Here is an 18,858-nt window from a genome sequence, read left to right on the forward strand (position 1 = left end):
CGTCTATCGCTGCTTTCGCCGCCGGCGCCGCGGGCCCTGCAACAGCCAAGAAGTCGCTTCTATGCAAGTATGGAGGGCGGCCTTGCAGTGAAATGCAACCGCTTTGCTAAGCTATCCTACCACGCGACCGCGGTGTGTGCTGCACAATGTACCGAAGCACGACACGGCGGCACAGCGCACCGCCCACCCCACACCCAATGTGACCGGCGCCGGTAGCGCGAAGACGTTTCCCGTGTCCCGGTTCGTAGTGCTCGTATAGACAAGCTAGTCCGAGACTCCGAGTTCCTTGGTGTCCTCGTATCCAAGCGAGGCAGATGCCGGCGACAGGCCGCAAGCCTGCAATACAAAACCCATGGTGCCAGCCTAAGCCAACTCACACAGTTTGAGCTGGGGGAGCGGCCGAACGGGGAGAGAAAAGGTGACCCCCACAGCACAAAATGCACCGCACAACTGGAAAGGAGGCCTAGCTTTCCTTTCCTATTTTTTTCTTTCCTTTTTTAACTTTATTGTAAAGTTACCTTTTTATCACAGGCTTGTATGTATTTTCAGATTAAGGATGTTGTCTGGTATCGCTGATGATCATTACGTCGGACACCTTAGTCAAGGGGTTAGTGATTCTCTCCTCTAGTTTAGCTTAGCGAAGCAATCGTTGCGGCAGACGTGCTACGTGTAGCATCGTTTGCAAACATAAACCGTGCATGTGGATGCATGTGCGCTCCTCCAGAAATCAAGAGGAAAATTAAGGTGCCACAGCTTTTCTTTTCTGACCCCGGATCTAAATCTAACTGGAAGCTTGGGGCATATAAGATTAGAGCTTGTCTCTTAAAACGAGACTAGTATAATGTCGATGTGTTACAACGGATCTTAAATCTAGTATTCATATTGCAATGGTTTATAAATCTCGCACACAATATTGTTTGACTTCCCATACGAAGAAAACAAACATGATGCTAAATATAATACTTGATTCATATGAATATAACAAAAATAGCATCTCCACAATAAGATCCTAGAGATATATGTCAATGGCTTATCTCCTCCAAATATGTAATGTGATATTAACTCTTACAATCAATATGGTATTGAAATTTAAAAAGTCTGCTGCTCAATACCATGTAATGAAGTGTGCATATGCAGTGTCTAGCAAAATAAGTTCAATAATATTACAACGCAAGATGGAACTTTTCAATAATGCGTGCACATGGAATCCACATTGCAAAAAAAAAAATGATAGGGCATGTGGCGGCGCATCGGGGGCCGACGTGTCAGGCTGGTGCAGGGCGATGTCCACGAGGCGAGAGGAGCTAGTGGCCCGATGAGGACGGTGAACAGGGTGTTGGGAGCCGCATCCCTATCGGGGCGTCGAGCGTGACGATGGAGGGCGGAAGACCAAGACGATGTTGGTCTCGTCCAGCGCCCCCGTGAGTGCGATGACCTTGGCACGCGTCCGGGCAGCAAGTTAGCGGAAGACGTGCCCAGGTGGTGCAGCGAATGGTAGGAAGGCCCAGGACAGGGCAGCCATGGGAGGACGGCGACTTTTGACTAGATCGAATCTGATGGGGGGGGGGGGGAGAGATGGATCCTCACCAGGTGCGATGGACTGCACGGCTGCCAGCCTCATCGACGTAAATGTGCATGTGGGGTAATACCTTGCTGCCCTGGTCTTGACCATTCCATCTGTAACATCCAAGTGATTGATTTGGACCTCCAAAAGGAGCAAATACCAGGTTTAGAAAAAAGAATCAATTCTCACCGTCTGCATGTCAAGGAGATGTAGGCCACTGAAACATGTAAGAATGAGACCCCCCTGCCAAATATCAAAAGATACCTCTCTGCATAGCAAGTAGCAGCATGCTCTGACCTTGGAGAAGGGGGAGTGCCTCTAGAGAGCAACGGCATAATTTTAAAACAGTCAGATATCAATCCTGCACCTCAAAGCAGAGCAAGTTAATGCAATTTACCACATGTTTGATTTCATGCCCTAGACCAAATGTAATTACCAACTGCAAGAGAATTATGCAATAGCATCCTCACATCAGTTCTATTTTGGGTCTCCGCGGTTATATAAAAGAAAACAAGATCAACATGAGCAAAAAGGCCTAGAAGTGAGAATACCCATCTAATAGGGACCATAAAAATCCAATCCCTTTTACTAAAACAATTGCTATTGTCACTTAACCAACTGAAAGCAAACTTTCTTCATAGAACTTACATGCCTGGTCTCAAATTCATCCCATGTCATGGTCTCGAGATCAAGTATGTGCAGGTCATTCAGAAGAGATCTCCCATGACCTTGTAGAAATACAAGTAGATTGGATTGGAATGGCACACCACAATGAGGTGGCCAGTATGCATATATATATATATATATATATATATATATACACACACCGACAAGCTATGCATGGTACATGATCAGGTTTATACAACCGTAGCGTGATTACAGGGATACAATCGCAACTTCCTATACATGTGGTTGGGTGGAGTACAAGTCAAGTCTAGGATCTACGATTATCTCAACAGCCCCCCTCAATCTGAACCTCGCTTAATGAGATTTAGATTGTGTCGCAATCTCTCAAATGATTGCACTGCCAATGGCTTTGTGAATATGTCGGGCAGTTGATCCTTAGATGAGATGAATCTTATCTCAAGCAAACCTTGAGCAACGCGTAAACGTATAAAATGATAGTCAATCTCAATGTGTTTGGTACGTGCATGGAACATAGGGTTTGCTGAGAGGTAAGTTTCTCCCAAGTTATCACACCACAATGATGGAGGTCGGTGTTGGAAGATGCCAAGCTCTTTGAGCATAGACTGAACCCAAATCACCTCTGTTGTGGCATTAGCTAGGGCTTTATACTTAGACTCTGTACTAACGGTGGCTTGTTTATTGGCATTCCATGATATCAAATTCGAACCCAAATAAATTGCATACCCGCGCAGTTGATCTTCTGTCATCAATACTTCCAGCCCAATCTACATCCGAAAACGCTCTCACAAGCATTGAAACTGACTTCTGAATGTGTAAACCAACTGTGTCCGTGGATTTGAGATACCGAAGTACTCTCTTGACTGCCGACAAGTGTAGAGAGGTAGGGGAATGCATAAACTGACAGATTTTATTTACCGAGAAGGAGATGTCCGATCGCGTGAAGATGAGGTATTGAAGACCTCCTACAATACTCCTGAATCGTGTGGCATCCTTAGTTGATAGTGTATCCCCCCTTACTTCAAGAACCGTTTGGTAGGGCTCATTGGTGTGGCAGTCGGCTTGCAAAGTGTCATGTTGGCGCGCTGGAGTAGATCAGTGACATACTTTCATTGAGAAAGAAGAAGCCCATCATGATCATGTATCACCTCAATGCCCAAGAAGAAGTGCAAGACACCAAGATCTTTAATTGAAAATCCTATTGGAGAGACTTGACAAGCGAAATAGTCGCACTCGGACATGACCTCACAACTATAATGTCATCCACATATACCAAGAAATATATGATAGCTCGTGATGTGTTGTAGATAAACAAAGAGGTGTTGGCCTTGGAGGCAATAAAGCCAAGTTGTTGAAGTTTGGTGCTTAAGCGAGAAAACCATGCACGAGGAGTCTGTTTAAGACCATATAATGACTTCTCCAACTTGCAAAGATGATGTGGCTTGAAAGGGTCAACATAACCAGGTGGTTGACGCATGTATACCTCTTCATCAAGGAATCCATGAAGAAAAGCATTCTGCACATCACGTTGCTTAATATCCCAGCCATGTGAAACTACAATAGAAAGTATAAGGCGAATGGTGGTAGGCTTGATAACTGGACTAAACGTCTGTTCATATGCTTTGTAGGCTTGAATCCCTTAGCAACTAGTTGTGCCTTGTAGCGCTCCACACTGTCATATGCTTTCCGCTTGATTTTGTGTACCCATTTGGAGTCGATGATGTTGACACCTGGATGACGAGGAACCAAACACCAAGTGTGGTTGTGCATCAATGTGCCATATTCAGCATCAATGGCCTGCCGCCATTTAGGATGTTTAGCAGCATCCGAGAGACATGTTGGCGCTTGTACAAGAGCGGCCAAGTAAGCAATGGTGCCATCAGTGTGCTTCTTGGGCTATCAAATGCCATACTTGGCCTGGGTAAGCATGTGGTGTCCAGCAGGGGCGCTGCAGGAGCTGGCTCTGGAGCGTGAGCTGTGCCAACCGCATCGTGGGCGTTAGGCTGCACAGGGGAGCCAAGAGCTATGGCGTGGGCGACGAGAAGGCCCATGGCTTCCTCAGGAGACACGCTGGTAGTTGGCTCATGAGCCACATGATTAGATGATGCAGGAGCAGCGGGAGTGGCTTCTTGGGCTATGGTGGCATCAGCCCCAGGAACCCTGGCGTGAACAACGCCATGTAGCAGCTGCATGACGCTGGGGACGTTGATCACGGGGGGCACCAGGACCATCTCCAGGAGAGCTAGGGAGACTTGCATCAGGATTAGCTGCTGGACAAGAAGCAATATACTCATATTGGCCAGGCAAAATAGGATATGCAAGCAAGATAGAGGTCACGTCAAGAGGTGTATAATGAGATGTACCATCCACATTGGGAGAAAAAAGATAAATGTCCCCATCTAAGATAAAATCTCGTGAGATGTAGACACGTCATGTGGGCACGTGTAAACATTTGTAACCTTTGTGAAGGTTACTATACCAATAAAGACACAATGTTTGCTTCGTCGTTGGCGTATCACGCATAGTAGATCCTGAGTGACCATTAGCAGCCAGCCAGTGCCATACCAACTCTGCCTCACCAGCCAGCGAGCGTAAGAATGGAGCGAGCGAGCCTGCAACTATGTAGCGAGCCTAACTCAAGTTTGTGAGCATTATATGGGCATAAATGAGCCAACATGCACAACCAAAGGTGCGGAGAATATGATAGTCAGGTGAGGCACCTTTGAGGCGTGTGAGGGGAGTTTCATTATTGATAATGCGACTAGGGAGGCGGTTTATAAGAAAGCAGGTAGTAGAAAAGGCATCACTCCAATACCGAAGAGGAAGGGAGGAGTGAGCAAGGAGGATTAACCCTATTTCTATAATGTGCCTATGTTTACATTTAGCAAATCTGTTTTGTTAGTGGGTGTGTGGACGAGAGACATGATGGGAAATGTCGAGATCATGGAAAAAGGCATTAAGACAATGATACTCCCCACCCCAATTAGATTGAACAGTAATGATCTTCCTATTAAGAAGGCGCTCAACATGCTTTTGAAATTGAAGAAACACATTGAACACATCAGATTTGCGTCTCAAGAGATAGAGCTAAGTAAATCGACTATAAGCATCAATAAAACTGACATAATATTTGTAGCCGCCAACTGAAGAACGAGCAGGCCCCCAAACATCGGAATAAATAAGTTCAAGAGGAGTAGATGCTACATTATTGGAAGACGCAAATTGTAATTGATGACTCTTAGCTTGTTGGCAAGCGTCACACACATGTTTATTGATAGATGAACATGAAAGATCAAACTGACGAATGACACACTGAACTATTTGAAGAGTGGCATGACCAAGACAGCAATGCCACCAATCTGACGACACCCTAGATGCTTGAAGAACTCGTTTGGCCGAAGCTACATCCATGGAGTAGAGGCCCCCCTCACATCAACCTTTAAGCAAGACTGCCTTTGTAGCCTGATCCTTTACAAGGAAGGAGTGAGGATGAAATTCAAACATGACGTTATTGTCATAAGCAATTTTTTTGACCAAAAGGAGATTACGGTGAATGGCAAGAACATGAAGGATATTTTTTAGATGCAAATTTTTTGAATATGTAGGAATATTTGCATGGCCAATATGAAGTGTACGCATACCTGAACCGCTTGCGGTTTGGACCTGATCCTTGCTGCGGTACTTCTCCTTGCTGCGGTACTTTGTCGAGATCATTAGTAAGATGATTTGTAGCTCCAATGTTGGCATACCAACTGAGATCCATTGGAAGTGTGTTGTTGATAACGTTGTTGGCGACGCGATCATCATCGAGCTGGTAGGAGTAGTCGAAGCGGTAGTGGCACTTCATAGCGACATGACCGACCTTGCTACAGACTTGGTAGGTCAGTTTGTTGCCACCGCCACCACCACCATTGCCACGACTCTGATTGTTCTTGCCACCATTGTGGGGGCTGCCACGTCCATGACCACCATTGCTAAGGCCCTTATTGCCACGACCTCGCTTGCCTCCACCACCTTGATGTCCTCCAGTGGCAGTGTAGTTCACCGCGTGGTCATCGCCAAGGTACTCAGCAGCGCGTGCCTCGAGGCATTGCTCGAACCTGAGGAGGTGCACATACATGTCCCTAGCGGAGATCAGTTCTGTGCGCATGGTCATTAAGCTCACCAGGGGGTCATAGTCAACGTCAAGACCTGCAAGGACATAAGCTACAAAATCCTTAGGGAGAGGGGCTGCCCGACGGCAACCAGATTATCAGCGAGGCCCTTGACTTTGTGGAAGTATGCCACCGCCGAGAGATTGCACTTCTTGACATTTTGAATGGGGAAGCAACTGCGAGGAGAACATGGTCTCCAAGGCTAGCATTGCCTCTCTTGCGGTTTCGAAGAAGAGAACTTGACCTAGCACACCCTCCGACATGTTGGTCAGGAGAATACTAAGGATCTGCTGATCCTCCTTGAGCCACCTCTTGTACACCAGGTTGGGTGCCTATGTGGTGGGCTTGTCGTCAGCATCCACACCTACGATGGTCTTGAGCGGCTCTTTGGCAGTGCCATTGAGATAACTTAGTAGATCATTGCCCCGAAGGACGGGAAGCAACTGGGCCTTTCACAAGAGAAAGTTTTCTTGTGTGAGCTTGGTGCCAATGGCGAAGGCTGGGGCGGCACTGGGTGAGCTGCTACCAATGGAAGACATGGCTAATTAGATCACAAAAGTCCCTAATACCATGTAGAACTACAAGTAGATTGGATTGGAATGGCACACCACAATGAGGTGGCCACTATGCATATATATACATGCCGACCGGATATACATGATACATGATCAGGTTTATACAACCGTAGCATGATTATAAGGATGCAATATCAACCTCCTATACATGTGGTTGGGTGGAGTACAAGTCAAGTCTAGGATCTACGGTTATCTCAACAGACCTTCACCGCCAAACACAACTAAAGTGTCTCCAACAAGAGTCACTGATTGACCACCACATGAGCTCTAAAGGAAATAGAAAAACATCACCGCGGGTTTACAAACAGATAAAGCAAGCTTCACGTAATATGTGTAAAAACTTTAGAAGCTTTCTAACAATAAAAAGACAAAGCAATCATACTGATGACCTTCCATAAGTATGTAAGGTTGACCAAGTGTAGGTTTGTGGATCAAACATTTTAACTGGCACAAATAAAGCGCATAAGAAACGGAACTAAGACACTGAGAAATGAATAGAAAAAAATGAGAGACCAACAAGATTTTCTGTAGGTTCCCTGGTATGTTCTGCAAGACATAGGATCTTATTTCCCCATGGAACCTGCAAGATATTAAAGCGTTATAAGGTAACCATTTGGGGGGGGGGGGGCTGATGAGGAGGCTGATTTCACATGACTTGTGTGTGGTGATTACCAGTGAATGAGCAGCACATGCAGCAACTGAAGCTATTTCAGCTGATTCTGAAGGTCCTGATTGTGATTTAGGTTCCAGCTTTGAACAAAACAAACTTTTGAAATCCAGAACCTTTGGTCAAAGAAGGATTCCAATGTTAACATACATGATGTTGTCAATAAGATTGAAACTGATGTAGTTAAAAACAATTAGTCACCAACTCAGGCAACTGAGTTCTAGATCTCAATTCAAGGTGGTAGTGAGGATTCCTATATGTGAATGCAACTACCAACAATACAATAGTTACAGTCAAAAAACTATTTAAAAACATGATGACTCAATTCCAATTTACATGAATGTCACCAAGGTAATGACCATTGTGATTTCCACTAAATGCATACATCTTTTGCTACACAACAACAATTCCATGCTGAAAAAGCATAACCGCGGACAACACATCAGAATGAATCAACAAGGAAAAATAGGCCACGAGAAAAGAATGGTGAAATTAGGCGGTCAACAAAACTTGAAACGGACCTTATAGCAGGGTTTTGAAAGCTGTCCAGTGCCCCCGTGAGCACGGAGGCCTCGGCATGTGTCCGGGTGGTGGGTTAGTGGAAGACGTGCCCAGATGGTGCAACGAACGGTGGGAAGGCCCAGGGCGGCGTGGCCACGGGAGGACGGCAACGTTCGACTACCAGGTGGGGGAAGAGATGGATCCTCTCCGGGTGCGATGGACTGCGCAGATGCCAGCCTCGTCGATGTACATGTGCGCATGGGGTGAGGATTGAAGTAGATGCAATTAGGCAAAAAGGGCAAAACAAAATGTTAGATCTAACTCGAAGCTCCATAACCCTAGCACCCACACACGCAAGAAGCTAGGCGCCAAAATGGTAGAGCCCCCAAACAGATCGGAAGCGGTGCTCACCTTCGCCACTTGCGGAGGAGGATCCCCTCCTCCCGCCCCATCTCGGTGGGTGGTGGAAGGATATGACCATCATCGTCATTGGACTTGAACTTGGGGGGGGGGGGCAAGGGTGAGTCCCCTCCAGAGACGTGGCAGATCAGGACCCTGTTGCCCTCGACGGCAATCTCCTCCTCCACCTCCTCGACAGCCCCATCAACGAAGGAGGCATATCTGTTGTACCCCCTGACGTCATCACCGCTGACCGCCACAAGGTCGTAGTCATCTGCATCGAAGGGGTGGGAGGTGGTGCGAGGGAGCTCATCGGCAAAGAATGAGGCCATGGTGTGGCGGGGAAGGTGGGGGTTCTAGGCGGCACCGGCCTGTGGACTGGTGGTGCTCTGCGGGTTGGGGTTAGGTGGGGAAGGATAAGATGTGAGACCGCTTTTTCTTGATTTTTATTAGATGGGAGGGAAGTCACGGTGGGGAGGTAATTTTTTTTTTCATTCCAGTTTTCTAGCGATGGGGTGGGAGGTGGGACGACTGCAGTTTTTTTTTTTGCGGGTTTTTATTGAAGGGTGGAGAATGGGAGGTGGGAGGGGGCGACACATGACTAACTCCTAATTTATATAGTAGAGATAGGATAAGACGAGCTAGTATTGTATAGGTAATGGGTGTATGTACGCGCTTACATATTCTAATGATATGAATTCTTGTGATCTATGCTGTTCAAATTTGCTAAAAAATATCTTATTTTAAAATGGTTTGTATGAAAACAATGGGATATCACATATTGTTCTCTTCCCTATCCGCCCAAACAAGAAAGAGGGGAGGGGGCATGTCATTTTTGTCTGTAAAGAAAGAACCGACGACAGAGAAGATGTCCTACCTCGTGAAGACCTACTACCAAAACAAGAAATGTGGATAGGCCTAAATGTGGGGAAGCAGGTACCTGCATTGCTCTCCATTTTCTATCTAGAGTGGTTTTATTTCACTATTGATTTTGTAACCTATATGAACATATAAACTAACCTTTTCCACTTAACACATTTGGTACCTACCCGGCCTTTTGCTTAAAAAAATAGATACTGGTAGGGATATAAGCCGATGCATCTTCAACACGAGTTTTTTTTAAGGGACATCTTCAACATGAGTTATAATCTCAGGTAACACATTTGAGATACTTTCACGAGTTTAGTCTTATTGTAAGCTTTTGAAAAACTGAGTCGTATACAAGAAAGCGAGACAATTGAGGACACTAGTGCATCTAAAGGTCCCAATATTAACAGGGACCAGATTTGTTATGAACATAGACTTTCAATTCACATAGTTGATAACTAGCATTCCCCAACTACTAAAGCCTTTAGCATTTCTAAATTAACATTGTAGCAATCTACTTCAATTATATTGTTACAGGAGCTATTTGCAAACCAACAACTGATGCATCTCTAACATAGCTATCGAGAAACCGTCATTTACACATATTTTTCTTTGAGGAAATCACACGATACTTTCTCTTCACTGACAATAATTCTTCTCTCTCTTCGCTCACAATAATTCTTCTAATAAAACTTTTCACAACCATTACACTAGGAATATGTTTTTTTGATGTTTTCTACTGACACATTTTTTCTAGTTATACCAGCCACAAAAAACAAGAGAATTTCCACGAGACATGTTGATAAGAAAGCACAAACCGAGAGAGTGATGCACATAATACTAGAGAAATAGCATTTTAATGGTTCACCAATTAAAATACAACAGGTTGGACTATCCTTGCGTGTAGATATTCATATCAACTTTACAATCATAAACATAAACATATACAAAATCAACCTAAAGCTTAAGTGGATTTTGCAAAGAGCTTATATTGTTATGTGAACATGTTTTCTTAGAGAGAGGATTGTATATGGACATGCTGACTTGCAACTACGGCACATGGGTCCACAGCCGGACACCAAAGCCATGTATGGTCAAAGGCTCCAAGTTATACATTTAAAAGTATAGATACTAACATGACCTCGACAGCAACAAAATCCATTGTAAGCACAGTTTTTCTTTATCCAAAAGCTGTAAACCACCATTGACTACCAGCTAATGAGCACGGTTGCACACGCAGCTCTACTGCTTGCTGAATTGAGATCCTCTATCTTTAGAAGAATTGAAGTTAGGATAACTTTAAAATATTATGAGTAGTTCGATTTCAAATAAATAAATAAGATTTGATACCATAATACTTTTATAAAGAGTATAATCGCTACCGCATAGCAGATTTGTTTGAGCAGGCTGACAAGTGACCACACTGACCGGCGAATTTTGCGCCAACCCCCCCCCCCCCCCCCCACCCCCGGCTAAAATCACAACAGCCTCCTCCGACTTCTCACTCTGATCGGCTGCGTGAACTCCTCGTCCCCATTTCTCGTCCCTTCTCTTCTCTGTTCACCACCCTCGCCGAATTCTCCAAATCCCAGCTCGTCGCCGACGGCATTGCGTCGCCATTGCCTCTGAATCCGAGTGCGTGTCGCGTGATCCCAGATCCACCTCGGAGTCTTCCCCTCCGTCGCCTCCGACCCGAGCTTTCCGGGGCAAGAAATGGTTCCGTTTCGGCGGGTTCTAGGGAGGGTGCTTCATCTGTAGGACTGCGGCGAGAGGCTGCGATGGCGAGCTCCGTCAGGGAGGGGAAGCTGCCACCGGCTCTGCCTCTGGCCACGCTGATCGGCCGCGAGCTCCGCGGCGACAGCTCCGAGCGCCCGCTCGTGCGGTGCGGCCACTCCAGCTTCGCCAAGCGCGGCGAGGACTACTTCCTCGTCAAGCCCGACTGTCTCCGCGTCCCCGGCGACCTTTCGTCCGCCTTCTCCGTCTTCGCTGTACGGCTCGCTCTTCCCTTCGCTGTCTTGCCTTTTTGGTCTCGTTCGGGTTCGGTGATGTGACGGCCTGTTTTTTGGTTTTTCGATCTGCGGTTGGCAGGTGTTCGACGGGCACAATGGCGTGTCGGCGGCGGTGTTCAGCAAGGAGCACTTGCTGGAGCACGTGATGAGCGCCGTGCCGCAGGGAATCAGCCGCGAGGACTGGCTACACGCGCTGCCGCGCGCGCTCGTCGCGGGATTCGTCAAGACAGACATTGACTTCCAGCGCAAGGGTGAGAACCGGGTGATCCTTGCAATGCCGTTGGGGAGTCCGGGTAAACCTTGCTGTAAAGATGTTAACTTTGGGAATTGGTGCAGGGGAAACGTCAGGGACAACGGCGACCCTGGTTGTCGTTGATGGATTCACGGTCACTGTGGCGTCGGTGGGAGACTCTAGGTGCATTCTGGATACACAGGGCGGCGAGGTCTCGTTGCTTACTGTGGATCACCGGCTAGAGGAGAATGCAGAGGAGCGGGAGCGTGTTACGGCGAGTGGAGGGGAGGTCAGCCGGCTTAACCTCTGTGGTGGACAGGAGGTAATGCCCACTGATCAGCGATTGTGATGAAGAAAAAGAATTCAAGGATACGGCTGCATGCTTTGGAAGGACTTCTGGATGTGAATTTTGTCGTTAATTATTGTTTATTGTTTTTTTAGGTGGGTCCTCTCCGATGCTGGCCAGGTGGATTGTGCCTTTCGAGATCAATTGGGGATACTGATGTCGGGGAGTTTATCGTGCCGATTCCACATGTCAAGCAAGTGAAGGTGAAATCATGAATTTTGATCAAACGGAAGGAGTTAGCTCATCCTAATATATCTTTGCTAACATGTGGTTTACTTTCGGTTATTGTAGCTCCCAAATACTGGTGGAAGGCTAATAATTGCATCAGATGGAATATGGGACGCTGTGTCCTCAGAGACTGCTGCTCAGGCATGTCGGAGATTGCCTGCGGAACTGGCTGCAAAGCTTGTTGTTAAGGTGATTGTGTGGATGAGTTCTTACGTCATCCCATGCTTTCTCCGATATGCTTGACTGCCTCTATCATCTAATCAGTATCCATCTTACTTGTACAGCAAGCTCTGAAGACAAGCGGATTGAAAGATGACACCACATGTGTGGTTGTTGACATCATCCCATCTGATCATTGTTCAACACCACCACCATTGTCTTCAAAGAAAAATCAGAACAAGTTGAGGTCTCTTCTTTTTGGTAGGAGATCACATAGTTCTGTCGGAAAGCTTGGAGGTAAATCTGCTTCATTTGATCCTGTGGAAGAATTATTTGAGGAGGGATCTGCAATGTTGGAAGAAAGGCATGTTCTTATTTTCACTTGCAGTTCGTATTTTTGTGCATCCCTTTTTAGCAGTTCAATACATATTCTTAGTCATGCAGTTTTTTTCCATGCCATATAGTGAATTTTGTGTTGTCACTTGTCACCGATTCATTTCCAATACTTCGCTTATCACATTTCCCTGGTTTAGTTTTATGACATATAAGATCTGATGTATGAACAAGTGGTCCCATAAATCCCATCTGCTAATCGTATTTCTCTGCTGATGAACTGGTTGCGTGCATTAGAGAGGGGACTTTTCAAATCTCATTTATCTGTAGCTGTTATTTAATGAAAAACCTTTGAGGTAACCCATTTGTTCATGGATTATATCATATAGTGTGTTTTGGTCTCGCTCAGGCCTTTGTGCTTGGCGTTGAAGGATTGTTTTGAGGAAATTGGTGTTACAGAAATAAATTCTCATTAGTTAAGTATAATTCATATCTGGACTTAAGAGTCAGTGCCGTAGAAACTAGGATCCTAGTTTGCCTGTTCTCTACTAGTTAGCTATGGCTTGATGTTCCATTAGATCTGGACATCGGGTGTACTGGGAATTTCCACAGTATATACTCGCACTAGCACAACCTATTCTTTCGTGATGGCATTGTCCGTTTTTATGGTCCTTGGCATTATTTCTGCCATTGCGTCATTGGATAGGAATTGACTTTTTAAACATTTTTTGTGACATGTTGCATCGCTTGAATATATAGTCCTTTCTAGTTGAGGACCAAAAGCAAACCAGGGGAAAAGGGCTAAGTAGTATTCTAATAATAGATTGCTTGTCACATTCTGGATATGGTTTATAAGAATATTTGAGATAATCTTCTATGGTTATAGCATCTGTGTCATTTTTGCTTGTTCCAGTTCCAGAACTTTTGTAATATATAAAAAGAATATCAGTTTTGTTAGTTTGCATGTCTTGCAGTAATATTTGGGCTAGGATATTTGGCTGTATGCTACAGTAGTCCCTTTAGTTTGAATCACACTAGAGTCTTTGATTGCATGGCACTATTCCTACTGTGTTTGTTGTATTTCAGTGTAAGTTCCTGGTTCCCATGTACGGTGAGTGCTAGAATGAAAAACAAAAAGAACGTTTCAACTCTTAGGAGCATCTCATTTAAGCTGTTCCATTCTATAATCATCACATGCCTCTGTTATAATTAACTTTGCCTGTTTGGCTGTTGAGATCTGTTGCTGATTTGCAAATGAACAGTGCCCTAACTTGCCATCTATGTGTTTTGCAGGTTGGGTCGGAATCTTCCATCTAAAGCAAATTTTCCCCCATTTCGCTGTGCGATCTGCCAAGTGGACCAAGAACCATTCGAAGGTTTAATGATGGACAATGTAGGTGGCTGCTGCTCTGCCCCATCAACACCATGGGGTGGTCCTTATCTTTGTTCAGACTGTAGGAAAAAGAAGGATGCAATGGAAGGTAAAAGATCTAGCCGCTCAACAACTTGCAGGTGAAATTGCTAATAGGAATCACTGGTCCCTGTCCATGCAAACTGGTCTTCTGGTTCAGTTTTGTGCTCCATGTAAAAAGAGGAGAATAATCCATTTGCTGTTGAATTCAAGTATTATTTCGTGAAACTAACTGCAGTCTAGCCTGAACTGAACAAAATCGGATGCTAACAAGCTTGGTATCTACCAACAGCGAGGTGAAATTTTTTGTTCTCTGGGAAGGTAGATGACAGAATTTCAGGTCTGTAGTCTTTTGAACCTTAGTATGTAAAGTTAATTCACTAGCTTAGCGATGTTTGAGAACGTGATGTCTCCTCGTTGCTACTTTGGAATATATTTTGTATGGAGCCAAACATATTAATGTTTTATTCCACCCTGATCAACTCTATGACAGTATTTGGTGCTCGACTGGACTGGCTCTCGTTGTGTTTCTTTCCACTTCTCTTTTGGATCCCATCTGCGAGTATATAATGCTCAAACTTAGATGCCAGTTTATGTTGTGTGCCATTTATGTTGATGAGCTTCGCTCTCCTGAAAAACCTTATGTCCTTGTGCAATTGTGAAAATACGGAGTACTGTAAACATGTTCTCCTGGTGCTGTGTGTGCCTGTGAGAATGATTGAATGCATCCATTAGGCTCAGCATATTTTTTATTTTTCTATGTGGCAATCTTTGTGTGTGCTTTTGGTGGGGTCACGTATTTCAGTGTGGTGCTGGAAGCTTGGAACTCATCAATCATGCCAAATAACTTTTCCTAAAGAAGGGAATTTCGAAGTATTTGCTTGTTGATGCCTAGTACTGCCAGTAGGCCTATATCCATGTGTAGACAGTATGATTTACCCATTGGAGTCTTTCATTTCGCCGTTCTCTACGAGCCGAGAAAGATCAGAAGTGACACGAGCTTGTAACACGACTACGAAAACCGAAGAAAAACGTATAAGCGCAAAGCACTACGTACAATATCACAATGAACAATAAAGGGAAAAAAAGTGAGGCAGCAAGGCACCTGTTATATGCTTTTATTGTTTAACACGCATGGGACTCCGGTGAACAGTCGAATCCCAGGTCCCAGAACAGTTCCTTTTCATGTTACACCCCAAAATGACAGAGATCACACATCCCTACCAATTGCACTACCAGACCAGTTATTATCTTCTCTGCAACATCAGCTTTGCCTTTCTCCCAACACATGAAACAGCAACAAGATTACAAGAACTCGTGCATGTTAGCCGACAGTTAGATCAGATGGGCCCATGCCATGCATGCCACTATGCAGCAGCGGAGCTCAGCGCTCCAACCGAAGCGGCGGCGCCATCACTCGGATCCCATGGCAGCTCTCTCACAAGTCACAACCTGCCGCCGGTGCTCGAGAGCAGCAGCCCGCACGGCTGCGACCCGCCGAGCAGCACGTCGAACGGGTCCCTCGCGTCGAACCCGCCCGCTCCGAACGAGGGGAACCAGGGCTCGGCGGGCTGGTGCGCGCCGGCCGACTGCAGCACATCCTCCAGGGCCTCGTTGAGCGGCTGGTGGTGGAACGGGTTCAGCAAGCCGTCGTGCGAGCTCGGCTCGCCTGAAGGCTGAACACCTTGAGGAAGGCCGAGCATCTGTGCGCTCGCTGCTGAGGCGGGCACGGGAGCAGGCGGGGCCTGGACCGTGTGCGACTGGTCGGCGCTCTGCGACTGCACCTTGAACTCTGTTATGCGGTTTGGAAACTTGTACGCGTCCTGCTGCAGCTTCGCCACCAGCGCCTGCAAAGCAACGTGCGCAACTGGTTCAGGTGCTGTGCTGTTCGAAATGTGATTGCGCCTCTCGTCTGTTCAGTTGTTTACCTTCTGTGTCGGAGTGAGAGCATTCAAGGTGAAGCAGTGGCTCCCAACGATGACCCCAACAACTTCGTAGATGCAACTGAACAGAAGGATGATCCCATGCCCGCTGCAGTAGGAGTAGAGCTTGTCGTCCAGCACGCACTCCCGGGCGTGCTCGACGGTTGATTCCCACATCTTGTTTGACATTCCACTGCCAAGTAACTGAACATTGGGAACACGGTACATGATTAGAAATAGAACGTCCAGTAAATCTGAAACAGAATACTACTGCATGTGATAGGGTAGGCTTCTTACACTGCGCAGTCCATACTGATCCATCACCAAGTTCCTAAGGAAGTCTTGAACAGTGTGGATTCCAAAGTCAGCAAGCTTCTTGTGGAAAACCCCGTCTTTTCCAATCTTCTCCAGGCGCCATACGTCATCAGCTAATGCAGGAGGATGATGCTTCTTGTACACTGAATTTTGGAAAGTTTAGTCAGTAGCTAGTTCAAAACTACAAGTATCAATGTTTCATGAACACGAATTTGTGGCAACTGAAAAGTGTATACTAGCAACTTACCTTCTCCACGGTGATCCTTAACTAGAAAAGGATTGCTCACAGCTTCCTGTACCCTTTCTTCGATCGAACTGGCCCGAGACATCCTCGCGCCAAGTCTGAACTTCCGGCTCCTTATCCAGCTGGAGTTATCCGTGAAAGAAATGTCCCGGATGGAAGCAACACCTTTCTCAAGCACGATTATCACCTCACCCGACAGGAGCGGCCTCTTGCCTTCCCTTTCGAACACTATGCTCTCGCTGAACTCCTTCTCGGTGTGCTCCAGCCGCTCATCGGCGTTGAAATCGCCGTCGAGAACGAGGAGCTCAACCTTCATGGAGGACAAGGGGCCAGAGGTGACTGTCTGGTTCGTGGCAGCGTCGGTCAGAACAACCCGGAGAGGCTGTTTGTTCTCAGCCTCCACTCTGTTGCCTGTGAAAAGGGTCTGAGGCAGATTTCCCTGGAACTGCAGCTTGTACCGTTTGCTGCTTGTCTTTAACTGAAGTGGGAGCCTGAACAATGCAGAACAGAAGTTCAGTCATGACACATACCAAGTGAAAAGAAAAGAGATATAGTGGCACTTGTGGTAAAGTAGATTTAGCAGTAAAAAAGTTAAAGCCCAGCACTGCACTGACAGCATAAATACTGAAACAATCAAAAGAAACTATTCAAAGGAATTATAACAGCATCATGAGTAGCAAATTCGAGCGAAGGATGTCTCCTACAGCAATTGAAATTGTAAATTCCAGTTCTCAAAATGCACACAAGAGAGTTGAAAAATCAACGGAGTTATACTGCTGACTGACGTGCCAATGGAGCAAGTAGCTGTGATTGCATAACACCGAGAAACTAACTACTACCACTACCATGCTAGTATTCCACAAGAAGTAGGCAGTCTGAGCTTCAAATTGCTAACGCGGAAGTCGGTATATAGAAGCTGACCTGTGTGCCGAATCAATGTGGCGGATAAGAACATTGCGCACCTCCTCCTGCACCTGATTTCAGAACGCATACGAACATCAGAATTCTGTCAGAGCTAAAACGCAACAGTGTACGAAGTAAAATGGCCTTAGATTAGCTGCTAGGATCCTAGGAGAAGCGCTTACAACTCTGCGTAGAAATGGCTCCAGCTTTGGCAAATGTCGCTGCATGTACTGCGCGCCAATGGCCTCCTGCATCGAGCTACTGCAAATGGACAGAGGTGAACAAAAGCGTCAGGATCGGACCCCGCACACCCCCAAGAACTCGAGCATTCCGTCCCCACGCCCACGCGGGAAGGAACGGAGTTTGCAGTGCACTTACTTGAGGTACGTCTGGCGGCGTTTGGCGTCGGGGCAGGCGAGCTCCTCCTCGTCGCCGTCCACCACCTCCTCCTCCACGTCCAACGCCCTCTTCAGGTCCATCACGACCGCGACCCAACACAGCAGTCACTTGATCACTTCGTTCACTCGGATTCACCTGAGGCGGACACCGTTAGCTTAAACCCCTGGCAGCGACGGCGCCGACGCCGGCTATAAATAGCGGGGGGCGCAGGAAAGCAGAGGAAGCAGCGTGGAAGCTTCTCCCACGGGGGGTCGGTCTCGTCACAGACACGCCCCCCGGCCGGCAAAAGACCGCAAAGCGCCTCCGCCCGCGCGCGCCTCATCAGAATGACAGAATCCCTAGAAATGCCAAGATTCGGGGGCGGGCTCGGCCACCCACCGGGGGCTTTCGGCTTTTCGCTCCTCATAGCTCCTCGGCTCCTCTCTTTCAGTGCCGTCGCCTGCAGAAAGGGCGCGGGATTTTGTCAGACCAGAAAGCAGCAAAGCGCGCCCAGGGGCGGGGCTATCAGCTAGCTGTGCGTGCATGGCCGTGCGCGGAGACGGAGATGGAGACGGAATGGGCAGCGCCGGGGCGCATCGGGAGGCGGGCCGCGGTGGTGCGTGGCTGGATTGGAGAAGCTTCGAGGAAGCAGAGGAGAAGTGGTCGAGGGCCATGAACTGGGCTGTGGATGCCCTGGACGGGTAGGCTTTTGGGGCTGAAAGATGGGTACAAAGGCGAGCTTTTCGCGGGGGAGGTGCTCGGAGCGAGGGAAGAAAGGAAGTGCAAAGTGGAGGGAAACAAAGCAAGCAAGGGATTCTGCTCGTCTCCCTTGCATTGCATTGCGTTCGTGTGCTTGTTGACTGTGGAGAGCTGAATGATGAAATGATAGCGCTTTTCTATTTTTTCCTTTTTATCTTTCTCTGGTTGATCCATTGATTCCATTCAGCAGGAAATGAACTGCTCAAGCACGTCAACCAATGCCCAGTTGATAATGTAAAAGAAAGGT

General features: G+C 46.7%; 2 protein-coding genes across 2 annotated transcripts; one reads left to right on the forward strand and one right to left on the reverse strand.

The window, feature by feature from the left end:
* Window positions 1–10,838: 10,838 nt before the first annotated feature.
* On the forward strand, window positions 10,839–14,738 carry LOC133916275 (probable protein phosphatase 2C 33). The gene is made up of 7 exons (XM_062359887.1): window positions 10,839–11,360; window positions 11,461–11,632; window positions 11,718–11,935; window positions 12,055–12,162; window positions 12,251–12,376; window positions 12,472–12,710; window positions 13,973–14,738. The coding sequence occupies exons 1-7, from the start codon at window positions 11,151–11,153 to the stop codon at window positions 14,193–14,195; spliced, it is 1,296 nt and encodes a 431-aa protein (XP_062215871.1). The 5' UTR covers window positions 10,839–11,150; the 3' UTR covers window positions 14,196–14,738.
* Window positions 14,739–15,188: 450 nt separating this feature from the next.
* Window positions 15,189–18,716, reverse strand: LOC133916274 (calmodulin-binding protein 60 D-like). Its single transcript, XM_062359885.1, has 7 exons — window positions 17,853–18,716; window positions 17,657–17,735; window positions 17,493–17,545; window positions 16,575–17,062; window positions 16,310–16,470; window positions 16,019–16,216; window positions 15,189–15,937 (listed from the first exon to the last, which is right to left on the reverse strand). The coding sequence occupies exons 1-7, from the start codon at window positions 17,951–17,953 to the stop codon at window positions 15,536–15,538; spliced, it is 1,482 nt and encodes a 493-aa protein (XP_062215869.1). The 5' UTR covers window positions 17,954–18,716; the 3' UTR covers window positions 15,189–15,535.
* Window positions 18,717–18,858: the final 142 nt, after the last annotated feature.

The sequence above is a fragment of the Phragmites australis genome, chromosome 4 (assembly GCF_958298935.1).
Source record: "Phragmites australis chromosome 4, lpPhrAust1.1, whole genome shotgun sequence".
In the NCBI taxonomy this organism is placed as follows: Eukaryota; Viridiplantae; Streptophyta; class Magnoliopsida; order Poales; family Poaceae; genus Phragmites; species Phragmites australis.